This window comes from Micromys minutus, assembly GCF_963924665.1.
Source record: "Micromys minutus genome assembly, chromosome: 1".
Taxonomy (NCBI): domain Eukaryota; kingdom Metazoa; phylum Chordata; class Mammalia; order Rodentia; family Muridae; genus Micromys; species Micromys minutus.
Genome location: NC_137969.1, coordinates 9,863,711 through 9,885,887, shown reverse-complemented (window position 1 = coordinate 9,885,887; position 22,177 = coordinate 9,863,711). Strand labels below are relative to the sequence as shown.

The following is a 22,177-nucleotide window of genomic DNA, read 5'->3' as shown; positions in this document are numbered from 1 at the left end:
CAAGGTACGTACACCATTACTCCTTACCTGCATTTCTGTTTTATAAGCTTTCTCTGTGTACAGCCTGAAGCATTTCCCAGGTCTGGTACGTCCAGCTCGACCAGCCCTTTGCTGAGCTGAAGCTTTACTAATTGCTGTCACCAAAAGAGACTCAACTCTGATTCTAGGATTATATACCTATTGGAATGGAAACAGTTGATGATTCTTTCTTCAGTAAAACATGAAATTAAAACCAACACTACATTAACAGCCCACAATTAATGTCAAATCGCAGGTAGTTTGCTGACCATGACAATTAGCTTCTACACCATTCATCTTACAGTCTACCTTTCTTTTAGGCATTCTGGCTACCATTCTAAAAGACTGGGGCTAAAAATGTCTAACATACAGATGGCTTACATCTGTCTCTCTTAACTTAAACTTGGCTATGTTTTTAGTGAAGGAAGAATTTGCCTGTCCCAAGGAAAGACAGCAATTTAAATTGTTTAATTTAAATTATCTGTTCTTAACAGGCAGGGAGTAAGTTACTCACATGCATTCACTTTAATGATAAAGTTTTCTATTAATAATACACCTATAGATTACATTGTAGTACCTATCCAAAACATGTTTGAATTATTTTAGCAACTATTCACTTAGAAGTAACTGGTGTTCCTTTTCCTAGAATATTAAAGTATTCCAAAAATATGCCTAGTACGCAAAATAGAAACTAATTCTCGCTGACCTACATAGTATGATCCAGGATTTCTATTACGACTACTTTTCTCTGTACATGAGACCACATGCCTAAGCCATCTTCATACATGAAAGGAACACAAAGCTTTTATACCAGAGTGTGTGGAAAGTGTGGCCTAGATCACTGAACACAGCATTAATTTCTGAGTGCAAAAGTGAACATGGGGATCATGTTACAAATTTGAAAATGAAACCCAAAATTAGAGAAGTAATCCTGAAAAACTGTTTTAGCTACAAGATGAGCAAGCATTTAGCACCCCCAGGTCCCATATAAAGCAAATTCCAGTCATACCTACCTTTTGTTTTGCAAATCCAGGGTCAATTACAAACACCACACCATCTATTGTCAAAGAGGTCTCTGCAATATTTGTTGACACAACCACCTGTTCAGAAATCAAGCAAAATGACTATGACTTGACCTGCTGTCATTAACAAAAGAACTTTAAAAGCAGTAAATAAGACAAACTAAAAGTGCAGCATTAATCATTTCTACTCTTTGCAAATAGCAATTTCTCACCAACACATGAGTATCAAGCACAGTGATTATACAAATAGAAATGTGCCATCAAAAGGCAAGTAATAAAACACACTATTAGGCACAGTTTATAAAAATCTCTTACATTGAATATAAGTTCACATAAGCATGTACCCCAGAAAATTTACATGTATAGCAGAAACAAACACACACTAATAGTTTTAATAAAAATGGCACAGTGAATATAAATAAATTAAATAAATAAATAAATAACAAAACCAAGGTATAATCCAGTAAGAATAGGCAGATCCTCACAACGAAATGTAAAATGTTTAAGAAGAGTGCATAGCTTTTACTAACAGGGAATGATACCTGATGTATTTACATACTACTATCATAGTCTATTCCTGAATTTGCATCATTTTCCTATGTTTTAGAATGTCTTCAGAAATTAGTTTGAGAGTGCTCATTCACCTTAGAGAGTGTTTGCTTACCAAGTCCAAAACAATAAGCTTGGCTAAAGAAAAGGGGAGAGGAGTAAAATTGGTTCTACTTGGGAAATGGTATTAAATACTTTTTTCTACTAAAACAAAAGTAAATGGATGTTTCATGGTGGTAATGCTGACATTTGGAGACATGTATGCCAAGAAGTTCACACAGATTTATCAGCCTTTATAATTTAGAAGGTGAGGTTACACAAAGAAAGTGTAAGTGACAAAGAAATGCTTTAATGAGGTTATCTTCTACTTGAAGATAAAAATAGCTTTTTAGCATAGGACCTGGATGTTAAAACAAAATTTCTCAGAAGAACAGAGGGTCAGCTTAGCCAGTGGCTTATGCATTAAGTATGACACACAAGAATTGAAAGAACCTGTATCCACTCTCCATTCTTTTAAGAAAAATGCTGACAAATGGCAGTAGTTTTACTTTCTCTAGATCAATAATTAGAAAGGAAACAAACATATCATACTTAACATTAATGGTAAGAAGGGTACAACTTACTGCACTATTCTTGTAAAAAGTCAGTTTTCTTGTAGCTCAGTTAATCAAGTACCAGAGCTAGAAATCAAACCAGAATACTATGAAGGCATTAAAATCCCTAAGTGTCAATTTGCTTTTAAAACTCCCTATATTAGACTAGTTAGCACAAGGATTGTGGGGAACAAGATTACAGATCTGATATTTAAGTTGTCATTTAAATACCTAGAATCATGTGTACTTTTGAATTCTTCAGCAAAAGATCATGGTTCTGAATATATTTAAGACAGTGAAGCAAGACAATTATATCCTGTTATGTTAAAAGTGCATTTCACAGGGATCTTCTAATACACAATGTGATAAAATTTTGTGATGTTACCAACTTTAAGGAATTACAAATAAGCATCAATGTTACAACATAAGCAAGTAGTATACACCCTCTGGATATGATGAATAAACAGATGAAGATTCACATCATGTACAAAAAGAAGACTGGGTAATGAAAATGTCATCATGCTTCTTAAATCATTAAGTCTCTTAAAAACTTGGATATTATTTTAACTTTGTAATAAGTGTGCAAAATTAGCAAAGTGTTAAAAATTATACATACATAATTTTCTGGAAAAAACCCTATACATATATACATGTGGCCCTCCACCTGTTCAAGAAATAGAATATTATGCTAACTCAGCAAGCTACATGTAACTACTTTTAAGTATCTGTTTGCTAAGCATATGTCAAATCCCACAGTGTTAGTCCTAGGCTTCTGTTTGGTAGTTACTGAAGTCTCTACCACCAAAAGGATAGGATTTAAAAACTGTAAAGGTAGTTTTAGAAACAAAAAGGGCTAAATTTCACAGAACTTGTTAGAATTAAGACTATTTCTATAGACTTGAACACTAGATCTGAAAATAGCTAGATAACATACAACATGCACACAGAGAAAGTGAATAAATGAATGAATGAATGAATGAGAGAGATGGCTGCATTGCAACCCCATCAATCAGGTAAAACAAGTAGTAACAGTTCACCATTCAATTAGGAACTAATCAGCAAAGTGATCCTAAAGCAGTCAAGAGATTTGCTTGGGAAAAGTAACAATGTCACATGCCTATTCTAGACTGTTCAAAATTAGCAAAGTGTTAAAACCTCAGGACAAGGAAACCATCTTAAGGTAATAGAACAGTCCCCAGTTGGCATTAGTGCTAAAAATTTTCCTCAAAAACCTGTATCTAAACTTAAAACCAATATTTAGTTAACTCACTGCTCTTAGAAGTTAGGGAGTTTAGATTGCTCTGCTTGAATACTGTTTGGCCACAATAATTATCTAGATTAAGCTAATTCTCACTTTTTAGCCACCAGAACATGAGGAGTGTACCCCTCCAATTCAAAGACGTTTATTAGCTTGTGCGGTTAACTACTTTAAATAACGAGATCATTAACCCTCCCTTCAAAACCATGAAACCATCCCCACAAACACCATGTCCCATTTTACTAAGCAATTCATATTTTGAGGCTTAATAGTAACTAATTATCTATAGCTAGGCAACAGAAAAGAATCCAACTATTTTTGCCTGAATGGTCCTCATGCTTGCTATTCCCACTCTCAGGGCACTCATGTAAAGTAACTGTCAAGACTGGACCAGACTACAGAATAGGTCTTTCTTGTTTTTGTTTTTATATCCTGATGTAGCTTTAAGCTTGGTGAATTAATTAAAAATAAATCAACATTGTAAAACTATAGATACACAAAATACAAATACTTTCACCACAAATTTAGTCCTTCAGGCTCTTCCTGGACAGCATACTAACTACCACAGAAATGAGTTAAGATGTCCTAGAGAATGTACTGATGGGAACTGCAACCCAATGAAGCACTAATTAGACCAAAAACTAGAAAGAACCTTCTCAAGTTGAATTCATGCTCTGGTATTTTTCAACAGTGCTGTTTTATTATCAGGTTTATTAAGACTTGAATCTTAACATCTTTACTTATTTTGAAACTGGTACTGAACACATGCTTCAACTGCAGGACACTTGCTGTTACCCAAGAAAACTATATATCCTTTTATCAAAAAATGTTAATAAGGTTCCTGCCTTCAAGGAATCATGTATTTATTCAGTGTGATTAACACTTCAGATTCTGTACAGAGTCAACATTTAACACTTGCTAACTTAAAATTCTATTCTCTTAGTCAAAATTCTAAGAAGGGGACAACACACAAGCTTTAAAAAAAAGGTCACTTAGTTTTGGAGCATCATATCTAAGACAGTATTTGACCTTCCCCCTTCCCTTTCTCAGATCATCCTAAGAACTCTACTATCTGCTAAGAACAAACTGCCTCTGTGGAGGAAGTAGTTCGTTTTCTTAAAGGGTCCAAAGTGTAGTTTAACACATTTTTTCTACTCCCTTCTGAAATGCAGATTATTCTGTTGTGGCCAACCACTTATCCATGGCTTTAGGTGACTGCAGTGGTTATGGGGTTTTGTGGTTCTCTTTTTAAAGACAGTGTCTTGCTATGTAGACCAAGCAAAGCTGCCTTAAATTTGTGCTAACTCCACTTTTTCAGGCAGGTTTCATTCATAACCTAGGCTAGTTTTAAATTCTTTATCATCCTGCCTCTTCTGCCAGAGTGCTAGAATCACAGGCATGTACCATGACATCGAGCTCCTAATTTAGGAGTGACAGTATCGTGTAGGTTTTCTATTAATAATGACGATAGAGAATATTTAATGCTACCTTTCTTCCAATTGCTCCATTCTGTTTTTTTGGAGGTGGTGGCTCAAAAATTCGCTGTTGCTGCTGGGGTGGAAGTGTAGAATACAATGGAATGATTTTAATATCACCAACTTCAGGGCCCAAATCATCAACTTCACGCTTTATTCTCTTACAGGCCTCATCAATTTCCTACAAAATAAAAATGTTAAATTAAAAGAGTGTGAAAACAAAATTGATCCTCATTTTATGCATTCCATTTAACATATCTATAATCTGCCTTCATTTCATGGATAACCTAGTTCAAATTTGCTAACCAAAATTACAGAAATTTCAGTGTAATTTTGAAACAACCAAAGAAAATTTTATTTCTGCATTGAGCTAAATATGTAAATACCATATTCGCATTATATACCCGCTTTTCTTGAAGACTCAGACATTCTAATTAATTCTCAACAAACTATTAAAATTGAAATTTCTCACCCAGGAATATTTAACTGCACTCATAACCTTTTCATTTTCACAATCTAAAAGAAACTGATGTGTTAGATATTTAAATACAGTAATTAGGCTTTAATGTCACATATCACTAATGCAATTATATAGAAGAATTGCCTCATTGTGCTTAATAAGAACAAGCACCTTTTCTGTATCAACACAGGTATTTCGTAAGTATACTGACACAAATGCCTTAGAGCCACTTCAGAATGTTCTCCACCATGGCAAACTAATCCAACATATTTGTATTCAAATATAAATTTAAAGAAAGACATAATAAATGCATTTGGAAAAGGGGCAGCAGCTCTGGAGGTAGGTAGCAAATGGCTTTAAAAAGGAAGGCTGATGGTGGACAATTAAACTTGAAAACACATTAAACAATTATTAAACAATCTTTCATGTATTAACTAGACAGCTATAGTAAGAGTATCTTAAGATAAAAAGACATTTTCAGGTAAATTGGCTTTGTATCAAACTAGGTTTCCTGACAATTATTTTAAACCAACTTGTAATAGTTTCTGTGTTAAAAAATATAAATTTTGGGGCTGGAGAAAGAGTTAACTGTTAAGACCACTAATGTTCTTCCAGAGGACCCAGGTTCAGATTCCAGCACCTACATGGAAGCTCATAACTGTCTGTGACTCCAAGAACTGACACACACTCACATAGACATACATGTAAGCCAAACACAAATGCACATAAAATAAAGTAAATAAAATAAATAAATAAATAAATATTTTGAGGTTGGCTCAGCAGTTATAAGCATTGGCTGTTCCCAGCACAAATATGGTAGCTCACAGACACCTGTAACTGAAGTCCAGTGTATTTGGTCCTCTGTTCTGTCCTGGAGAACACATGTGATGCACATGCATGAACATACATGTAAGCATGCATACACACAAAATTAAAATAAATCTTTAAAAGTATAAAATCCTTGGATAGAATAAACCTTTTTGCCTACTAAAAAATAGCAATTTCCTTAACCATTATAAGGTTGTTTGACAGAAGGAAATTACCACTAAAAATCCAAAGTTTGTTTTGAGATCTCAAGTTTTTAGAAAACGAAAAATCAATGCCATCTGTGGGAAAAAATTTAGTATTTAAAAAAAAGATTGCTTTTAAGTGTTCTATAAAGATCACAATGTGCCTTGCTAGCATGTAACTATGGAATTAAGACCCTATCAGAGTAAAACAATTTTAAATAAAATTAGACTACTGATATTTAGACTTGTTTATACTAGCTCACTCTAACAGGTAAGTGATAAGCCTAATAGCTACATTCCATGCATTAAAAGACTTTGGTAAACGTAGTAAAAGAAATCTATGAGAAACAGACCAGCTTCAAATCTTCAAACTCAAAAACATATCAACGGTTCACAACTTTAATTTTACTTAATTTCCCTACATGCTAGCACACAGCTGAAAACATGAGGCTTACTGCTTTCCTTTCCACAATGAATGAAATGAATTACACTAAGGTGACTAAGAAAAAAGGCCTTTTAGGTTCTCGCCATGTGATCAGCTGAAACTTCCAATACTATTCAAAAATGCCTCATTGGAGTAGATTAAGTCAAGAGGAAGTAAGAAATTGTAGACTAAACACAAGAGGACAAAATGAATACTCCACAAGCATTAGCTTCAACAATTAGAGCATGAATGTTGTTTACATGCCATTTGAAAAGCAATTAGTTAAATCTTTCAGAAGTATGGAAACTTTTCCACTTTAACTGCCCCCCCAAACCCTCTCCTCAATACATTTGGCAATATCTAAATGTATTTACTGGTTATGCCTAAAAAGTACTGCTGTATCTAATATGGGAAGGCTGGGATGCTGATAAATGTCCAATACTGCATACTGAATCTGAGAATACAAAAATGTTCGACTCACAATATAAATAGTATTTAAAAAAAAAACATGTCCAAAGACACAATCATAAGGACAATTAAGAAAAATTAAATAAAAACACAACACATACCAGGATTAAAAAAGACTATCCTGAATTCATAGTTCTTAACTAAATGGCATTTGCCACACATCATGTAGCTAGCAGATCTACAGAGGTTGGACACAAGAGGTTCTGGTGCGCTAAGGCATGCCTTCAGTTTGCATGAGCTTAGAGCAATTTTCCACAACACAGTCTAGGTGCAGCCATGTATCACAGTGGGGACTGTCGGGACTATAAACCACTCCTCTGGTAAAGCAGCCCTACATCTTAAATAACCTAAGGAGCTTGCAGACACTATATTTCTTCCTCAAATTTCACTTATTTAAAAAAATAAAAAAGCCATCAAAAACAGAAACCAGAACCTGTTTTAGCAAATTCTCTTCCTTCTGACCAGCAATCTACTGACCATACGTAAGACACTTCTGGAACAGAACTCAGACGTTCTACTATAAAAGGTGCACAAATATTTAACGAAATTTATGAACATCTACCATTTCAAATGTATACGTTTTACTCTTTAAAATATGAACATATAAAAAGGGGTGGTTAAATATTGCACATATTGAAACAATTACGCTGGCAACTTGAAGGACTGAGATGAGAAAAATATGGCCAGCCCTGGTCATCTAAGTTTAGAGTTGCTAGCTAATGTACATCTCTATAAAAACTACATAAAGCAAATGATACCTCTTGACCAGTTAAGAAAAGAAGAAGGTCTCCTTCCTCCTCTTCACACATATGTATTTGGATCACCGTTCGAATTGCTGCTTCAAGATAATCTCTCTCTGGTTCTGGAGTATAAAAAATCTCAACAGGATGTGTTCGCCCAGGTATAGTTAAGAGAGGACAGTTATCAAAGTAGATCTGGAATTTCCCAGCATCTAGTGTAGCGCTCATAACTATGACCTGTAGGAGGAAAACAGCAAATTACTTGAAGCTTTAGCTCTAATAATCTCAAAGAAGAAAAAAAAAAAAGTAGTTCCTGTTTCCTAAGTACGTATTATCAGCTAAAGACAGCACTGAAGGCTAGATGTGATGGTGTATGCCATCATTAATCCCAGAACAGAACTAGGGAGTTCAAGACAGCCAGAGCTATATACATAGTGAGACCTTGTCTCACCACACCCCCGAGGGGAAAAAAGAAAAAAAAAAAAAAAAAAAAGAAAATCTTTAAAGAAGCATTAAAAATAAAATACAGGCCAATGTAGTGGCACACATCTTAAACCCTAACACTGAAAGAGATATAAGTAGGTGGATCACTGTGAGTTCAAAGTCAGCCAGGGTTAGAAAGTAAAACCCTGTTTTTAAAAAAACAAAAATAAAATATAGAAAGGAACAAAATGCAGCTGAGACTTTACATTTTAAAATACTAGAATATGTGATAAAGTAAACAATGAATAGGGCCTACATAAAGAATATACTCATTATGCACCATATAAAGAGTTAATATGTAATGATATAATTAATTTTATTAATGTAATCAATACAATGCATTAATAAAATCAAACAGACCAAATAAAATTTGCCTTAAATTAAGCACAGCTATTTTGAAAATCTAAAAAGTGCTAGGGTCTTCAGGCTGGCCAGCAAGGCACCCATATCCACCTCCCTGCCCTGGGATTACAAAATGTAGGACACTTACACAAGAGTGTAAGCAAGCTTGGTGTGGGAGCACACGCCTTTAATCCCATCACTCTGGAGGTATAGGAAGGGGAATCTCTTCAAGTTTGAAGCTAGCGTGGTCAACAAACCAAGTCCAGGAGTCAGGGCTAGCAGAGAGAGAAACCCTATCTCAAATAGCAAACAGAAAAAGCAAAGTGTTTCTTTCAGGGATTGATGGTCATGCGTATAGTTACTCCAACCATGTTATACTAGGGAATTTAGTACTACCTCTGGCCCTACAAGTACCCACAGTTAGGTGCACATGCATGCACAAACACTTAAAAAAAAAATCAAGTTACTTCTTCACCTTTAAATCTGATCTCTGCCTTACAACTTCCTTTAGAACACCCATGAGAATATCTGTAGCCAATGTTCTTTCATGGGCCTCATCGAGAATTATCACACCATAGCGCTCCAGGAGGGGGTCATTCATAGCTTCACGAAGTAGCATCCCATCAGTCATATACCTATAGTCACAAAGACAACATTGTCAAAACTCATCCATGTAATTTAAAACTAACTATCCTATCATAAGCAAAAAATAAGTTTCCAAATAGTTTAAACAGACACTAAAAAGTTGTATTATCACAAAAATCTTACCAAAAACTACAATATGCTGAGAAATGTAATAAAACTCCCAATTGTGGCATAGAACAATCACATGGTTTCACACAAGTACTAAAACTAAATTTATCACTTAAAATGCTTTTTTAAAACTCCTATTTAAAAACATTTAAAACAAGCCAATAAATAAACCATTTTTAATTGTTTCATGCCATCACACAACTAAAATATTACTACCTGCAAAATGTACATTTTAGGGGAAAAAATGAAACCCAATTTTTAATAATAATGTGGCAATAATGTAACAATAGCTGACAGCACACAAATCTACACAACAAATGAAATAACCTAAGGACAAAATGAGTTCATTCATAAAGGCTCTGGCAATAACCAACAGCATCAGGAGAATGCGGGTATATAGATGTAAAATCAAAAGCAAATGACATCAAACTGAATAACTTAGAACGGCTTCAGAGAAGGCAGTTAATATGGAATCCAACCATTACAGATGGAACCTTGTAGAGTCAGTATCAGATCAAGGGTGGTTTGTAAAACACTGTAGAGGTCAGACATCTCCTGTCCATCCCACTCTGGTCAATGCTGTCACTAATACAGAACAACTATCCTTAAGTTTGGCACCTGGCCAAAAACATAATATGCCTTAAAATGCTGAAGTCACAGTTCATGGTCTGTTAAATAAATAAAAATTTAGAAATAGCATAACAAAAATCTGAAGCCATTATTTATGACCTAATTTTGGTTTTTTTGTCTGTAATCTAACCATACCTAATCTTTCTTTTTTTTTTTAAAAGATTTTATTTATTCGTTTGTATATATACACATGCATGCCAGAAGAAAACATCAGATCTCATTACAGATGGTTGTGAGCCACCATGTGGTTGCTGGGAATTGAACTCAGGACCTCTGGAAAAGCAGTCAGGGCTCTTAACCACTGAGCCATCTCTCCAGCCCCCCCAATCTTTCATAAACCAACTTGACTTTATACCATCTATTGAAGCAGTTAAGTTTATTTAGCATACAACATAGTATGCTAAAAATAGAATCCATCTATTTACTCTAAGAGTAATTCTAAACTAAAAAAACATTTGGCAAACAAGTACACCTTCACTAACACACATGTAAGTCAATTTTGAGACAAGGACTTATTATATAGCTTTGGCTGGCTTGGACCCTTAAATGCTGACAAGAGTCACTGTACTCAGTCCCCATTTCTACAGCTTGTGTTTCTACAGTGTTCTTTTTAAAATAAACTGCCACCATTTCTGGAATCAACTTCAAGATTTTAAGAACATAAAGGAAAAAAATTAGTGTCAATTAAACAATGACTAAATGTCCTAACAGTCCAGCCCAGTACCTGATAAACCACACTATTGCTTCTAGATGCCTTGAAATTGTCTACCTTTTTGAGGACATTTTGTAATCACTGTTTTCAGATGAGTTACTGACACAAGCTAGACAATCCAGTGACAAAGTAAATGCGGATAAATGCACAAAACTTTTAGGGGGACATGAAAAAACTGGTTATTTCAACAATATTCACTCAAATGCCTATCTATTATACCTCAGTATTGTTTCGACACATTTCTGGACTATCAATTGCTAGTCTTTCAATAGGAAATCCTGTATTTCTGAAAGCACATTATTGAGGATATTAGTTCTGTCTGTTATTTCCAAAAAAAAAAAAAATTACTGTGTATTGAAAATGTTGATACACAAAATTGGATCAGTATCAAATATTCACAGGAAATGAAAAATACCAAACTCTTATCAATTACAAGACTTCAACTGATTCTAAGATGTACTTCAATTTATAAAAAAGTTGCAAAGCTGGGCTATTATAAATAATCTGAAAAGGCTTCCAATCATAATTCTTTAATAAATAAAAGCCACATAAAAAGCCAGTTGTTGAATAGCACTAACCTAGCTTAAGTATTTTTCAACAAATATATACAAGTAACACAGACAAACTGTATACAGGTTCCTAACTAATGAGATAATGAAAACAACTTCTGGGTGTGCCAATAAAGGTGTTTCCAGAAACTTTTAAGTGTGTGTGGGGAGAACCCAATATGCTATAGGCTCAAGTCCTAGACTAGAAACCACCCAAGCATTACTTTTGCTTCCCCACTGCAGACAGATTATCATCAGCTGGCTCATACTTCTGACCACTACCCAATCTTCTTCATGATATACCCACCCCTTCTCAAAAGTTAAGTCCAAGTAAGTTTTTCCCTTGTGTTGTTTGTCTGGTATGTGTTCACAGCAAAAAGGGGAAGAAAGAAAGAAAAAAAAAAACCCAAACACACTGATACATAAACAAGTTTATAGAAAGCAATTCTTTATAAAGATTCAACATTTCTGAAAGACAGTATGATCTTTTGAATGTGGTATCCTTGGAGGACTGGTTTCAGTACAACAAGCATTTGTGTGGATTCTAAAGTCTTTTATATAAATCAACCTAGTATTTTCATATAACTCTGAACATTTTCATATATATACATATAAATATAAATAAAATAGGATGACAATCTTAAACTTAAACTTAAACTTAAAGTTTAAGGGGGGGAAATATCAATTGTCCAAATTTAATAGTTAGATTTTTTCAATTTTTATTTAAAGAAATGCAAGCCCAACAATGTCAACTCTATCATTTTTATATTCTTCATCATAAAAGCTTCTGGATGACAACAATACACACAACAAAGCAAAAGCAGCTTTCACTTAGGAGAAAACAGATCTATAATAAAGACCGTCCCCAAACTACCCCAGCTTACCTAGGAATTAAGACATGGGGCTTCTGGGGGGCTAACTTAAAACACACATAGCATTAAATAAAAACTCCAAGCAAACCTTAGAATATGAATACAGTTTTACAAGGAGATGCTCTGTTACTTAATATTAAAATCTCTTTATAGACAATATGTAATCCCTGGCCATGTTACAAACATATCCAACAAAGCTAATAATCTCAATGTCTGCGTAGACAGACATATCTAGAGCCAATCAGCTAAACTATATTCATTATAAACTGGTTACTTAAAATGACCTCCTAAATAATTTAAGTCTTCAGATGAATTTTTCATCATAATAATATAAAAGCAAACATTACTATTAGTTCAAGGTAGCTTAGTATATCAAAAATACTTCTTGGTAATTTTCACAGTATCAAATTCAATCTAACAAGAATAAATACAACAGTAAAGCATATTACCAACTACAATGAGAAATACTAGATGTGGTGCTCATTTCAACATAAAATATACAATAAAAAAAAGTAAAAACCAGGAAGCATCAAATTCCTCTCTCTCTCACACATACACTGTCTGCGCTCCGCCCCCCCCCCATTCATTCTTGGCTGAAATGCTTAGCCCAGACACCCAGTTTTGTTATGCCAAGTTTATTTAGCCTATGCTTCAAATTAAAACACCTAATCAAGAAAAAGTCTAAATATTTAACAAGTGCAAACAAACAAAACCAAATTATTTTTAAATATTTGCTCAACTCCAACTCTAAAATTTGAAGGCAATACTCTTTCACCCCTAGAAATCTGAGGTTATAATTTCTATACAGTATTTTCTCAAACACTGTGCAAACAAAGCAACCCTTCTACAAGTAATTTTTGCAAGTGTATATATAATAGAAATAAGTAGATGATCAAGTTAGCTTACACTGATAAAAGTCAATGTAAGGGGGCAAAAGCACTTCCCTTGTAAACCTAAGGACCTGAGTTCAGTCTAATGATTAGAAAAGCCAACTTCTAACCTCCCTAAGTGGCACAGCACATTGCCTATAGATTAAAAAATAAAATCCCACTTGAAAAGTAACAATATTTCAGTCAGTTTCTTAAATAGTCAACCAACCAATTATTCTGTACTCCCCAGCCTAAGAGCACAAAGATCAAAGTAAACCATTTAGCCTCATAAAGCCTACTACTATAAATTACTTTTAAATTGTACAGTTGTGGCTTAAAGTAGTAGCAGACAGGATTTTACCGCTTATCTCAAGCCCTAAGGGTTATCTGCCTACATTAATTCCACAATGACAAACATCATGCTAACCTTCCTTAATTGTAATTCAACTTTGTGTTATATTAGTGTAGCTGGTAGACACCAGTTGCTTTCCCATTGTTATGAGAAGACACCAAGACCAAGGCAACTTGTGTTTTGGAAGTTTGCTTCCAGTTTCAGAGGGTGAGCCCATGACCATCATGGCAGGGAGGATGGCGAAGGCAAGGTACTGAACCAGTACCTCAAAGAGACAATGACCCACCCACCACTAGTGACACATCTCCTCAAACACTCCTTAGAGGACTCCTTCCCAAACAGTCCAAATAGAAACCAAGCACTCAAATATTTGATCCAATGGAAACCATTTTCATTTAAACTAAATCTGGTTGGTAAGATTCTACAATCTACCAAGCTGGAAATGTACTACCACTAGCAGTACCACCAGCAGTAAGTGTTAGCCTTGCTGACTACACACTATCAATCTGTCAGTAGTATATCATGACTGCACAGATCAACATACTCAGAATCCTTGAAGCAGTTATCAGCCCCTTTCTCTGAAAACTTGAAGCTAATTTTCACAGGGCTGGGACCCAACACAAGACCCTAGGATAGAGGGATCATCTTGGTTCTCAAATTTCCCATCTGTTAAATCACTGTGCCCTGTTGGCTATTGCTCCAGACTCTAAATTCTTATACAGTTAGCATTTCAATATTAAACTTGCCAGGCAATACATCATAATCCTCAGGGTCCCAATCTTAAATGTTCCCTACCAAGATCCTTACTGTGAGTAGTGTTTGTATTTTGTTGGTAGGATCTTTTGGCTTCTTTCATCTTCTTGCCTATAAAAAATGCCTACCTTTGAAATTAAAACCATTTTTTAATCTAGACTGTATAAACATACTTTTTGTTAAAAATATATTTCCTTCAAGCTTTACATGAAGCAGTTCATACAATGAAGTTCAAAAATGCCATTCTCCCCCTATATTTCAACTGTCTTTACCTTTTCTTGACTTGCTAGCAGCTTACCCTCAAATTACAGACTAGACAAAATTCTCAGTAGAGTATCAGAACAATAGTCAACAGAACACACTCATGTCCCTCCAAAATTATACTTCGCTGTATATATTAACTCCAGAGTCTCCTTTAAAGTTCCAAAGCTAAAGTTAATCAGATAACCAAAACAGATTCAGAATGAAAGGGAAATTACATAAATCACTAAATCCCCATGCTCTGCTTCATCAACAGAACCTTCAAGGATGCCAGAGAAAGACCCTTTACTGTATCTGCCCCTTCTTTAATTTTGCTAAACATTCATCAAGATTCTTGTAGTCACAAGGTTCTCACTCTTCTGCTGCCCAGTTTGACTTCCTCAGAATAAGTGGAAAAGGCAAGAACCCACCAAGTTCCACATACAAGTAAAGCATATTAGACAGACTCTAATTATGCCCCAAATTTGTAGCTTCACTAAGCAAGACAGATTAAAAATCCCACCTTTGATCTTATACTGTGTCCATAATAATCTCGTTCTTTAATAACTTAATCTAATCTAGCATTAAAATGCTTATATAAGTTTGTTCAATGCTTAAAAATTAAAGTAACTGGTACTTTCTCAAGCAAAATTAAAAACAAGAAAGAAAAGAAAATTAACTGCTCCATGTGGTCAGGAAGCTCAGGCAGAACTCAGCTCTAGGAAATCCTAATTTATAGAGCAAAAGCCAGGACAGGAAGGGTTATAGAAACCCTGTCTCAAAAAATCATGCGCACACACACACACACACTAGAGAGAACCATAAGTTGTTCTGATATATAATACACATGCCATGCTCAAACTGACACACAAATTATATATTTAAAGGCTTAAAAACTAACCTTCCACTTAAAAGAACAAAGAAAATGGGGGGGGGAGGGCTAATCCCATACACCTGGAATTCTTTCACCCTATACCTAAATCTTTCTATTTGCTTCAACTGATCTTAGACTGAAAATGCTGGCTATAAAGACTGAAATACAGCTCCCAGGTCTAGCAAACATTAAGGTCCTGGGCTACAGACTCTATAACACCCAGAAACCAATTTCTCTATCAAATGTGAATTCTTAAGCTAGTCTTCCACATAAACATGTTCTGCTTTAGAGATCTGAAACTGTATTTTCTATTTATAGATGTAAACCAGATTGATTCCTTACTACTAGTACTGTTTAATGGTTAAAGTACTGGGTATGTCTTGGTAAAAAGCTGGAGTCCCTCAATATCAAGCTACTTCTATTGTGCAGCTGGGAAAAAGTCTTATCACCTCAACTACCAGTAATATTAGCTACAAAGTCAGTTTTTCTAGGTAACTTTCCAAGATAGTTTTTCTACAGATATGATTATCAAACTGTTCCCTCTCCAAAGTCATCTGCTCCCTGAAAATAAACTAAGAAATGTCCTATGATTTGTTACAATTCATACCAAGAAATTCTTCAATCCACAGCAATGGTATTACACATAACGTTTTCTTCCAAACATCACAATGAATCATGTTCAGACTCAACTGTTTCCTTAGCTTCCTATGTCTGATCTAATGTCAACTAATTTGTACAAAGTAAAATCCTCTGCAAACAGCACACTATCTAACGTAGAATTTAATGCATCTCAAACACTGAAAATATATTATGGATACTATATAGGACCAATTTTAAAGACACAAATGTAGCCTCAAATTGTCTAAATTCTAATATATTCAAGAAAAAAATCATTAAAATTCAGTCTTCTCTACTATCCTTTTGTATTAAAGTTCCTTTGATAAAATGTAAACACTAATTTCTAAATAGAAAAATATGTAAAGACCTGTCTATGCATTCTTCCTATTCAATACACAACTGACCTTCAGTTTAAGGCATTACCAGTTTTTACTATCTGGGTTTTCAGTGAGTTAATACAAATATATCCAAATACTTTTACAACACTTCTTAGTGAAGCAGTCCTACCAAATAAAACTACCACTAGCACACTTCCTACTAAGAGTGGCATTACAATCTTTCTCTCCCTGAAGGAAATAAAAAATAACCCATTTCCAATTCTGTTAATACTGCCAGAGAATCTTACCTAATGTAGATCAATTTTTTAAACTTAATACAATTGAGAATTGCTTAGTAAGTTAGTATGACAGTGCCAAACACTCTCACTCTGAACTACTGCACCTGTCTGTCACAAGATTCATCTTTCGAAAGTCTATCCTTCCTCTACTTTCTGCCATATGCTCTCAATATGGCTTGTAACTTTCTCAAAACTCCAAACTGTTTTATCCCCTAACTGTAGCTTATTAAGAAAAATTTGGTACCTAACCAAATGTTGAAAAGATACTCCTTTTAGAGATGGGGAAAAAGCTGTACCTTCAAGTCCTTGATATCTGCATCTTATAGATTTATTTTTAAAAGGCCGATTTTATGTAAATATAGTTATTATGCTGTAATCTCATAGATGTTATCACGTAAAGCCATATATTCAATGAAAATTACGACACGAGCCAAAAATACACCCCTTAAAAGTCAAAAACTTAAAAAAAAAACAAACAAAAAAGGTCAAAAACTTAAGTTGATTGGTTGATATTTTAAAGTTGAACTTCAATTAAAAAATTATTAAGTTCCAATCAAACACACCCAAGAAAGTGAAATATTAGCTAAAAAGTTAACAGACTATTCTAATTAAAGAATTATTTTTTTAAGTTATAAACTTTAAAAAAGAGACATGCTAAAGATTCAAAAGTAAAAATGTTATATTTAAGATCAATGCTCAACTATGGATGAATCAAAAGACTGAAGATGGCAGACACAGGACCTCATACTATGCTACTGTACCATTTTCCTAATCCAATCAATCTCATTTATCGGCATATCCACACCACAGGCTTCAGTCACTGATCATGTATCCCAAGTTCTATTTTTACAGCACAACTGAAAACTGTGACCAAGTTATTTCTAAAACTGACTAAATGTCCTATAAATGTTAATACATAAAAGCAACAGGAGAAAATAAGACTTATTGGACAACAGGTATTACTACTTAAGCAGAATGTAACTGCACATAGAGAATACATAAGTATTCTCAAACGGTCCAGAGCACAGCAGGCATAAAGAAGCAGGACCCTGAGGTGGTATAAATACTGTATTACACAGGATTCCTCCATGAGCTCACACAGCAAGAACTACACAACTTCCTGTACCCATAAATAAATCATATCCCACCCACATACTATGTGTTCTTTAAGAGTAACTTTTACTAACAGACATTTTTACCCTTTATTACATTTAACTCCATCTAAAACCCCACATTCTATGCTTTTAGTGACATTCACAGATGATATAGCACCATACAACTAAACTGAAACAGAATTTCTACTAAATATTTATAATATATTTAAGAGCTAAATATATTATCACCAAGAAAAAAAACCATTGATAAAACATCACCTGACATGTCTACTTTACTGTATTTTAAAACTGGTAATTACATTAGTAAAATTCCTTAACCAATGGAAGAAAACTACAATTAGAGTAGTACCCATTTAAAGACAGCACTTACTTAAGAATGGTTTTTGCACTACTGCAGTCTTCGAATCGAATGGAGTATCCAACTTCCTGGCCTAACATGACATCCATCTCATCAGCAACTCTCTGAGCCACACTCATTGCAGCCACTCTCCTGGGCTGTGTACAGGCAACTCCTCTTTTGGGTCCTGGCAAGGACCGCATATACTCCACACACCACTGTGGTATCTACAAAATAATTCCACATTTAAATTATCTGTACTCTGCCCACATACAAACTATATGTATTTAAAACTTTATCTTACTGTAATTATTTAAAACAAAACTCAATTATGCAAAGACTCAGTTTGCAATACCCCGAGCACTGACGGGACATAACGACCTCCTAGGAAGAAGGTCCGCTCTATGCTCAGCAGCACAGCTGCACCATTAGTATTTTTCTAAGCAATGGAAAAAACATCCAATTTAAATTCTATCCTTTAAAGAATTGGAAGTCTCAGAAGTAAAATATAGCAATGTATACTTTTGAAAATCACATTTCTAATTATAAAAATGTAGGCACAAGTATCACATTGCAATCCAATCAAAAGGTCATCCTAACACTGTTAACTCTCTCAGGAGCAATATTATACACACTAACAGTGCCTTAGATACCATCTTATAAGTTTAAGTTCTCAAAATTTCTTGTCACCTTCAAGGTCAAAAGGACTAAAAACAACAGCCAAGAGAAAAGGGGAAACAAAAATATGAAGCTCAAGGTGGTCATTATGGTGACCTATAACACTATGTAGATGTGAAGGGCTTCTCTCACTTAACTGAAATGAACAGAAGATGTAAATGCTCACAGACTTCAATAAGAATCCTCAACTACAAGTACCTAGATCTGTCCCATCAAAGATTCTGAAATCCTAAACATTCTAATGCTAAAGAATGTACAGGGCTTGGATCTCGGTATTTATATGATGACATCTGATGACAAATGTTGACTGACATACACTATTATATAATTTAGTTAGATTACTTTTGCAATTTGCAAAATAGTGTATGTCTTTCAAGGGCCTAAGAGAAGAAAACAAATAACCAAATAACACTACCTTCCTAATTCTGGGAACCAACAGTCCCACAGTGCTTTTCTAGGAATGCTTTGAGGATCTACTTTCATTTCACCAACCATCCTCCAAAAAACAAAGAAAGTAAAATGTGATCAAACAATGTGAAATTCTTAATTCTTAAAATTGTTCAGATTAAAAGAAATTATTCCGATGAAATGAATAATTTCGTGTTGGTTAATTTGGCATATCTTAAACCTTTAGAAGTTCTTTGTACTTTTAAAATAACTGATGGGAAAGTAACAGATTTATGTATTAATTCCTAATGAGTTAATTCAAGTTGCCTTCAAGCTCTGCCTCCCATGCGCTGAAATTAAAGATGTCATGAAAATAATGACATAATATCAACGAAAATAAAGAGTTGTTATTAACATCATACTGTTCCTCAATTAAGTCTTTTAATATTTTTGGCTGCTACAGTATCAAAATGTCTCTATAAACTAGTCAATTTTGATCTGTAGAACATAATTTAAAAAAAATCGTAAGCCAGACATGGTGGTCAACACCTCAGGTTTAGCAGGCAGGAAGATAGCAAACTAGAAGCGGAGACAGACTACATAGCAAGATCCTTCGGGGGGTGGGGGGCTGAACAAAGAGCTCAGTGGTAGAGTATTTGCTTAGCATCATGTTCAATTATAAATGTTTATCCTACATTCATAAAAATTAAATAAGCCAATAAACACTTTTATCTTTGCATATTAAAACAGGCAATTATTACGTTAATTTGAGTATTTTCCTATATTTTGGAAAATTTCTAGCATATCCAGCAACTTTTGTAGTCAAAACAAAACTCTTAACTGATGGCTTTCCAAGTGCCTATTAAACTCACAAGAACTAGTTAATTCACGTTCAAGGATATAAGCAAACAGCTTATGAGCTGTTGTGTTATGCGGCATGAGGAAAGCAGGGCTATCTGGCTCTATGTAGTAAAGTGCAATTTACATGTACAAATTACAAAGTACATCTAGACATTTCAAATTTATAAGCAACCTAGTTCCTGAAGTCACTCAACAAGCCTAAGGTTGGTATGTTACCTCAGTGAGGTAAAGGCACGGCCATTAAGCCTTACAACTTGAGTTCAATCCTCAATGCCCATAGGATAAACAGTAACTCTCCTAAGCTATTCTGATTGTCACATATGTGCTATGCCATGGGTGCATCCATACACACACACACACACACACACACACACACATAGATGCAATAATATATAAATATAAAAACAGGCTGCCTATCTATCAACAATTTTAACTAATGGCTTATTCATGTTTAAAACCTGTGGGCACCTGAATGAGCCACCTTCAACAGTGTTTACACTGGAGACAGATAGACGCAGGTCACAACCACTTTGTACCTTGTAGCATTTCTAATCATTTTCTTCTTGTGAGACAAGATCTCATTATATGGATAAAACTGACCTTGAATTCAGAGACTTGCCTACCTCATTCCTATATGCTGGAAGTAAAAGGTATGCATTATCATGACTGCAATTTCAACTTTTTTTACACTATTCACAAAGTTCAAAATATTTTAACAAACACTTGTGAGTAGAAACAACAATTGTTTATTTAGATCTCTCTACTCAGGCCCTAGAAAACAAACTTTATTCCTGCCATACTTTCAAGATGAGAACATACCAATTATTTTCCTATGTGGACTTGGAAAAAACCTAAACATTCTCTATTTGAATCACACCCTGAAAAACCACTAGTGTTCATCAAGGTTACTTTTCAAGGTACTCTATAAGACAATTAGAAATGGAGAAGGACTACCAAGACCCAATCAATACATTTAGTTAAGTTAAAACATATTTACCATATCTAACAACTCACCTGTGTTGTTTTACCAGACCCAGTCTCACCAACCAGTACAAATGACTGATGTCTAACAAGAATATCTGTAAATCTATCCTTGTATTCCCAAACAGGGAGCTGAAGCCGTTTCTTTAGAATATCATAATATCGAGGCGTATGGGGCAGGTTGGTAAATGGATTAATGCACTGTGGAAGTGATGTGTGTCCTGCGTGTCCAGTGTGTGTTGAATGGGCAGAATGTGTAGAATGTGTTGAATGAGCGGAGTGGGTTGAGTGAGCTGAATGAGAAGCTTTTAAAGGTGGCAATCCAGCACTGATAAGCATGGCATTGGTGGAAGCTCTCAATTCTTTTTCCTTTTCCTTCTCCCTTTCCCGTTCTCTGTCTCCTCTATCTCGTTCTCGGTCTCGATCTTTAGATCTGTCTTCTCTATCCCGATCTCGTTCCCGGTCTTTCCTAGAAATAGAAAAATTTGGAAATCAGAGTGATTTAAAGAACATATCTCAATTAGTTATTAGAAATTATGACTAGATTCTTCACATGCCAGAATAAACATCCTTTATTAGATAGAAGTCTCTAGTTCCATCCTCTAAATAAAACCTCAAGCACAACACGGAGAACTGACCCACAGGCCATCAAAATGGCTCAGCTCCCAAGTCTAACTACCAGTCTTAATACCCAGGACACAGCCTCAACACAAAATGTCATCTAATCAATCAAAATGAAATGTCAAATTAAAAACAATGTTAACAAAATACGGAATTGTTTTAAAAATTAAGTAATTCAGAAAAGCAGTCATTTCTGGTATCTACTACAGATATTCCTAATGGAGTAATTTTAAGATAATTTAAAATACAAGACCAACAATATGGCTTCGAGTTGCATCTGAAGGTGGTCTGAGTACTGAATCTGTTTACTCATTCTAACTTTACTTCAGACCAACTCATACACCTTAAGTGCCTGAAAGGTTTTGGGACCTAGACTAAAATAATGAGGCAATATAGAAATTAAACAGAAACAAGCTTCTAAGCCTATCATTGTTCTTTACTTACAACACATAAAAGTTTATTTCCTGTGACCTAAGTATCAGTATAGCAGAACAAGGAAGAGCACTCAACTCTCCAGT

At 34.7% G+C, this 22,177-nt stretch overlaps 1 protein-coding gene across 1 annotated transcript in view; it reads right to left on the bottom strand.

Moving 5' to 3' along the window:
- Positions 1-22,177, bottom strand: part of DHX15 (DEAH-box helicase 15) — a 38,093-nt gene that overhangs the window by 11,175 nt on the left and 4,741 nt on the right. Inside the window, exons 2-8 of the mRNA XM_080924496.1 lie at positions 21,072-21,507; positions 18,165-18,358; positions 9,318-9,477; positions 8,036-8,254; positions 4,929-5,096; positions 1,032-1,118; positions 28-177 (exon numbers count right to left, since the gene is read on the bottom strand). Of these exons, the coding sequence (XP_080780622.1) occupies positions 28-177; positions 1,032-1,118; positions 4,929-5,096; positions 8,036-8,254; positions 9,318-9,477; positions 18,165-18,358; positions 21,072-21,507 (1,414 nt within the window). The remainder of the gene's footprint in view (positions 1-27; positions 178-1,031; positions 1,119-4,928; positions 5,097-8,035; positions 8,255-9,317; positions 9,478-18,164; positions 18,359-21,071; positions 21,508-22,177) is intronic.